This window comes from Macrobrachium rosenbergii, chromosome 6, assembly GCF_040412425.1.
Source record: "Macrobrachium rosenbergii isolate ZJJX-2024 chromosome 6, ASM4041242v1, whole genome shotgun sequence".
Lineage (NCBI taxonomy): Eukaryota > Metazoa > Arthropoda > Malacostraca > Decapoda > Palaemonidae > Macrobrachium > Macrobrachium rosenbergii.
Window position 1 is genome coordinate 8,707,195 of NC_089746.1, and position 7,500 is coordinate 8,714,694.

Consider the following 7,500-nt stretch of genomic DNA (forward strand, 5'->3'; position numbering starts at 1 on the left):
CTAAATTACTTTTGATACTGCTAAAACAAGTAAGGCTTACATGACATGGTACAGACTTGCTTTTTGAGATCATAGGAAATGTCAACAGACAAGAGCTAGCTGACAGACCTTGTAACCTGTTCCTCCACAGGCCTGCAACATTCTGTCTGAAACTTGGTAAAGAATTTGAGCGGCGATGTATTTGACTTGCCCCGTCCATGCTTCACCATTGCGCCTGAAAATAAGACAAAAAGACTGAAGATCTATATGTATAAGTAAGTTTTACACTATCTAGAAGTCTTAACACTTCACAAAAAGTACGAATGTATATTTACGCATGCACTAGATAGTTTACAATACCTTGGCGTAAAATTTGGATCCGTGTGCTTCTCCCAGTTGCAGTTACCTGTCACCTGATCCAGGTGCTGAGCCATCATGAAAGTCTGCAACCTGGAGGCAGTGGTTTGGGCAAGACTCTCCCCGAAATAGTCCTGGCAATGTGAAAAAAGGGAAAATAATCAACATATTTTGTAGGACTTTCAAATTTTCAGCAGAGGACATAGTCTTAAGTTTTGGTTAATCTATAGTCAAAAGCTCTGTAGATACGACTAAATAAGAAGCTGATTGATTCACCTTAGGGATATTATTGGTTAGATATTGCAGACATATTCTAAAGACGTTTTTTGGTCAGGTGGTCTTGACAGAAGAAAATCTTCATTATTTTTTATTCACGTGAAGAACACGGGAAAAAATCAGAGATAAAGACCAAGAAAATTATAGAAAAAGCAGAGACGAAGACCCAGAAACTAATGAAGAAGTGCACAGGTGACGATCCAGTCAATCAAAGAAAAAAATCCAGCCAGGAAGACCAGACGGGTAAACAGAAAAGGCACAAAAGACGCCGACAATCTTAAAAATCATGGAGGAAAGACACAAATGAAGACCAAGACCAGAGAGCCTGAGGCTCATCTTGTTTACTCAACCTGTATGGTGGCATAATCGCAGATGCGCAAACCGAGGTCGGCGTGGCCCTTCCGGGTGACGTGCTTTTTGGCGAGGTCCAGGCAGCCCATAGAGATTCCATTCCAGCAGCCTGCTGTTATTAGATTAAACATGGAGGCAAGCTCCTCAATAGCCTGTGAGGAAAAAATAAATGGAAGTAGAGAGGGCTTTTTCTGTTACAGAGAAAGGTTTTATATTATTACATGATAACTATAAGGGTGTTGATCATGAATTTGAATATTTCATGTATAGTGAAATATTTCAGTCTTTGATCTTGAAATCTCATTTAAGCAGGTTTCTATATATTCCCTGATATTACTGAAAAATAAGCAATTTATATATTGGATGTACTTCTCAATTTATAAGTAGAATGAACTTCTTTTATGTGTAGAATGTACTTCTTTCAGTGAATACGATTAAAGGATCAAGTTTTCTCATCAGATTCCTAAATAAATGGTTAACGAGTCCAACCTATGTCAGTGAATTTAATCTTTATACGGTCAAAAACTTCCGTGACCTTTGGGTACAATATTTTATCTCTCTTACCAATTTAGTTTCTTTGCCCATTTTTCCAACAATTCGCTGTGTTTTAAATTTCCCCTCCACGATGACAGGTCCAGACATATTCCCATGCATTCCCAAAGCCTTCCATTCATCGTTGTATGCTCTGACTTCATCCTGGAATTGAAATCAACCCCGTTAGAAGTGAATTCTTCATAATAAAGGAAAATCTTAAATAGGTATGGTCAGCAGAATAGTCACCATTAAATTTTACATATAAGAATGGTTAAGCAAGCTAATATGAAATCATTGTTTAGTGCTCTCACTCTCTCTCTCTCACTCTCTCCTTCTCTCTCTCTCTCTCTCTCTCTCTCTCTCTCTCTCTCTCTATACATATATATATAAATATATATATATATATATATATATATATATATATATATATATATATATATATATATATATACATATATATACCGGTATATATATTATGTATATCATCTCATCACTAGTGGCAATAACCGGCTTGCAGCGAAAGGGTTAAAGTTTGATGCTTATTGTTTATAAGCATACTGAGTGTTTACAGCTGTGGTATTGACAAGGTTAAGTGGGGAAAGGTATGGGGTTGCCCTTGAACACCCCTAGATTTTTTTACTCGCTATTATCCGGATTTCGTCATTGTCCTACGGGACCTCGGCTCTATTAATCCGGATAATTGAAGGATTATTTTACATATATATAACTGTGTGAACATGCATGAGGGTGTAAGTGGGTGTATGTTTGGTTAATGTATACATACATAAAACATGGGCTTTTTACTCTAAATTCTATTATATTAAAGCAAAGGTAAGGTTATGCAAACTTGGATTTGAAAAGCGAATGATACAGGCTACATATCGTGTATGGGATTTGAAAATACTCATCGTGGGAAGAAACTCTAACCGGCTGTGATCTCAATCGGTTTATAAAAATCACAAAGGCTCAGTCACTTCACCGTAACAAAATAGAAGCGGAAAGTAACTTCTAAAAGCTTCCAAATCAAAACGGATAGCAAAGAGAAGCTCTTGCACCAGGCCATCAAAACCAGCTAACTGTAAAATAAGAACGTATTCTCTCACCGCGTAGGCTATGAGAATAGCCAAATTGGTATGATCTCCATCAAAACCTGGACTGTTGATGCCGACGGTGTACCAGTCGGCATGACCAGCACTAGTGCTCCAGGAACCATACTTGAAGACTTGCAGAGTATCTTCATCTACCATCCTTGCTTTACAAGAGACTTGGTACCAGAAGTGTCCACCTGTGAACAGATTTATTTACCGTGAAATGCAGAGGTTTGTCAAATGATGAAAATATGCACTTAGAGAGATGAAAATGTTATAGGCACTGGCTGACAGACTCGTATGGTAACATTCTATTGTTCACCTGTGGCTGGGTCTGAAAATGCAGTGGTCCCCACAAATTTGTCTCGGTCAAGGCGACTCAAAAGTTGACGGATCTCTGAACTGTCGTGGTATTTTGTGACGAGAAAGACTGTGGCCACAAGATGCATAACTGAAACAAATAACATAGCAGGAAGATTTAAACATAACAAAGCAATGCAAATTATGAATAGGCTGCTATCCTGCGTCTGTTTTGATATCTAAAGACCTGAACGGCTTCGCTTGATAAGTAAAACTGAAAGTGAATAAAATTACATTGAATGCTATACACGTGCAAAAGGAATGCTTATTATAACTCTGATTATAAGGTCTTAGTCTTTGCCCAACAGTAGATTCGTATGCTACAGTTAATATTGATATCAGAATCTTCTACGCAAAAGAAATATGTAAAAATTACAATCTCTTAAAGTTATTGAACTCGAAATTAAGCCTTTGGATCTGTAGCCTTATGGCAGGCTTCAAGATCAATTCTCTTCTGAAGACAGACTCATAATATATTGTACTGTGTTAAAAACGAAAGGCTACGTCCACAGAACAATGACGATCCTCACAGCAATGCCATGCAGACTGACATACTTACCATATACCATAGCAGTAGAGGGACAACCATATCTGGCGATGGTCTCAACCACCATGACCATACACGCGTGATTCTCGCCCCTCCCTCCGAGGTCCTTAGGAACGAGAAGCCCCAAAAGACCCAGCTCAGCCAAGGCGTTCATCGATTCACGAGGGAAGGTGTAGTTCTGGTCATGCTCGACCTGAGGAAGGAGCAACGTCGAGGTCGTCTTTGGGCCTGAATGTGTTCGAACACTCATAGCTCTTGACCCATGTGATGCGTCTAGAGCAGGGGTTTTCAACCTGGGGTACGCGTACCCCAGGGGGTACACCAAGGGTCAGTTAGGGGGTACGCTTTCCCCATGGTTCGTTAGGGTTAGGGGCCTGGCCACACATTGACTGATAGCCACAGGTAAATAATTATAAAAAAACAATTTTCTTTATTTTTTATGAAATTCTTTGTGTTTACAATATTATTGGTTATGTCAGGAGAGTTGTGTACTTACTTCCCTTCAGTACAGTACTTGCAAATATACACAATGGAATATTTTTTTCTGCGTTTGTTTTGTTTTTCTACTTTATACAAAGTGAAGGGGGTACATTATTGACATTAAAAATACCCAAAAGGGTACGTAGGGAGAAAAAGGTTGAAAAGCCCTGGTCTAGAGCAACGAGTGGATTGATTCAGAGAGAGAGAGAGAGAGAGAGAGAGAGAGAGAGAGAGAGTATAGTGTTATACAATGACGAAGGGAAGAGAATCGTTTTAACAACTGGCCCAAAAAAATAATCATTTTGACCTGCAGAGGAAGCGAGAAGTTATCTGTGTGTATGTGTATGTTTGTATGTGTGTTTGTATGAAAATCCATTATCATTAGAGTAATTTAATCTCGCTCATCAGTATCGAAAAGGTTAGAAAAGAACAGAAAATAATATAAAATGCTATGAATGTTAGGAGTAATTATGGCATATAGCTTATGGATTTCGGTTTATTGTGTTAGTCCTTGTGTAAGCAAATTTCTTTAGAATTTTATCAAAAGGCACTGGATTGCCCTGATGGTTGATTGACAGATGTGTTTCGTCATGTCGCAACTAAGTTGTGAGATTCGTCACGGAGTGCAAGTATGAAAGAATGTTTTGACTGCATTTATTCATCATGTCCTTGAGAATTTCAAGTCCTCAGGCAGTCTGGCCCATACTTTGGTTGTCGTTATGGCATTGGTACACCTTTGTTTTCTACACAAGTTTTATAAAATAAAAAGATTGTAGTTTTAATTAAATATGAAAGAAGTTTCATTCAATTATAAAAAAGGATTGCCTTATAATGGATACCACTGATTTTTTAAATTATTGTTTGATTCTTGTTGAAGTAGTCGATGTAAATATCAAGCTTCAATATCGAGGTCATCAGGGCCTCTCGCTAAGACGGAGTCACGCAAACCCCTAAGGGACGCCCAACTCAGGAACTGCCCACAACCAGTAAGGAGGCCGGTCTCCTGCCAAGCCAAGAAGCTTCTCCGAAGGTGACCTTCACCATATACTTAGAGGCCAAGGCTTCCTAAGGAAGGTTCCCCTTAAGGAGGGTTGCTAGCCCCTCTCCTGGAGGTACCTTCCCAGAGGGAGCTACGGCACCCCCTTAAGGAAGCCCCCACCAAAGGGTTTTTTTTTTCCCGGAAGGTGGCAGGGGTCCGGTCAGGCTGAGAGGAAAATCTCATTACAATAAACCATAAAAAAATCCATGACGCACGGGATTCCTTCTCACAACTTACTGCCTGAGGTCGTATCTTTCTTCTGCAGAGGTCGATGAGGTCGTCTCTCAACTTCTTCTGCTCCTCCGTCAGGACCCAGTCCGGGTCGTAATTGGACCCCAGACCCCAGAACTCCCCTCGGCCCCACTTCTTCGCCATCTGAAAGAAAACAGGATTCATTGAATGGTGCGTTTTCTCATTATAATCACAGCGAACACATTTTTAAATATATACGAATTACATATAAAATAAGAGGTCTCAGAGATAGTTGTTCTGATTATGGAGATTCAATTACCGAGGACTTATTTGTGATCAAAGGACAACGGACGGGCATTCTCTTGCCCTTTTCCAGCCCAGGGTAGAAGGAAGACAGGCGGCGTGTAACCGCGAGGGTGCGAATGACCTTCAGCCTCTTAAATGAAAGAAGATTATAAACTGGGAAAAAGAATACTGTCTAGTTATTGTTTATGCTGCCTAGAGAAGTTAAGTAGAAATATATTCCCCCTACCCATTTATCGCATAATATTTTCTTCAGTACTGCATCGAAAAATTTGGTTATGTATGAGCGACATTTCAGCATTTCTCACCACACTGTCTGCGATATCCTCTCAAATCATTTATCAAATACTGTTCTGTTTTCTTCCGTGATAAGATTTTCTCTTCGGTTGTCTGCGGTCTCTACGCAATAAAAGATTTAATTTCCCTTATGTTTATAGATAGAAGTAAAACAGTGTTTGCATTGACCCATAACATTTCCTTCGTCTTTGGCTTCAAGATCAACATCTGCATTGCTCTGCTGGACATACCAATGTTAATAGTTGGTGTGCTTCCGGTGTATTGTCATCGTATACAGTGCTGATTGTGAACTTCCGCCCAATACTAATTTCTGTTAAGCAGTCTTTATCAGCCTTGAGCTATGTACCACCAGCTAAGCAATTACAGAAAGACAGTTTTGAAAGCAACGTAGCTGCTCCATGCAGTGTCAGTGATAGCATATCCATAGCCACTTAGCCACTTTTCCCACTTCACTTTTGCGTTGTCGATAATAATCGAAATATTCCTATAGTTGTCTTTCAATGATGGAAATCCTTCATTCAAATAAACGACAATGCCCTTCATAATTGGTAGACTGGAAAAACGTATTGGTTTCCATCTCATCGAGACGTTAAGTGAACCACTCGAAATTGAGATTGTCTATGAACGAGTGTGCGTACGTAAGTGCGTAAATGTAACTAAGTGCGTAGTAATAGTTGAGTAAGCTCAAATCACACTGTTCGAGACGAATGTAGCTTCCCTTGTTTTCATTTGAAATACCATGTGTCTCCCTTGTAAAAGTTATGCACTTGTCTTACTTTATAATGCACATGTTGCCATAACACTTAATAGTGTTCCTTTATATTTATACCTTGAAGTAACAACAAATTAACAAGAATTGTTATGGTAATGTTACGTAAGTTGCACCATGTTGAGCATGCATGTGGTTGCAATTATACCACCAACCATAGGCTAAGAATGTGCCATATTCTTCCATAAGTTTATGAAAATGTCAATTATGGAGTTAAATTCCACCTATGTTATGCATGTAAAGCCATGTTAACTGTGCAGTGTAACAGTTAAGTTAGGCATGAGTACAGTATAGCCTAGGCTAAGGAATGCATGCTGTTTGGCACAAGATTGCTGTCCTAAATGAACTTTATGTATTGCAGGGAACCAGTACCAGGGAACCAGTATAAGGTACCAGTATAAGTACCAGTTTAGGGAGGTTTAAGAACCACAGTTTTAGAAGGAGCACTTATGGAAGGAATACAACTAGGAATAAGTAGCTTTCACAGTTCATCCACCTACTGTTAAGAACTAAGAAATATTAAAGAACCCGCGGGAGTCAGCCTTTCCCCCAACCCTAACCACAAAAATGAAGATTCGTCTGTCCCCAACGTCAAGTACCAATTCTAGCTAAGAATAGGCCTAGAATATTAGCCTAGGTCTATGAGGTACACTTGTATTAGCCTATGCCAAGGTCTGAATTGTTATGTATAGGCCAGTCAGAGTTAATTGACCTAAAATTAACGGTAGCCTCTGAATGTAAGTTAGGAAAATTTCATTTGTGTTTGTCAAGGTCACTCATCATCACCATGTTCGTTTTATTTCAGTTTACTGAAGCCTCTAAACTAAGCCTTCTCTATCTCTATATTTTAAATATTATTCTTATTAAATTATATTACTGCCAGTTAATTGTAAGTTCATAAACATTTTCATCTTTTGCTATAACATAA

At 39.0% G+C, this 7,500-nt stretch overlaps 1 protein-coding gene across 1 annotated transcript in view; it reads right to left on the minus strand.

Annotated features, from left to right (window-relative positions):
* Positions 1-7,500, minus strand: part of LOC136839160 (uncharacterized) — a 14,257-nt gene that overhangs the window by 6,477 nt on the left and 280 nt on the right. Inside the window, exons 2-9 of the mRNA XM_067104838.1 lie at positions 5,249-5,386; positions 3,505-3,685; positions 2,908-3,036; positions 2,601-2,782; positions 1,528-1,659; positions 963-1,115; positions 340-470; positions 109-214 (exon numbers count right to left, since the gene is read on the minus strand). Coding sequence (XP_066960939.1) covers positions 109-214; positions 340-470; positions 963-1,115; positions 1,528-1,659; positions 2,601-2,782; positions 2,908-3,036; positions 3,505-3,685; positions 5,249-5,386 — 1,152 coding nt within the window. The remainder of the gene's footprint in view (positions 1-108; positions 215-339; positions 471-962; positions 1,116-1,527; positions 1,660-2,600; positions 2,783-2,907; positions 3,037-3,504; positions 3,686-5,248; positions 5,387-7,500) is intronic.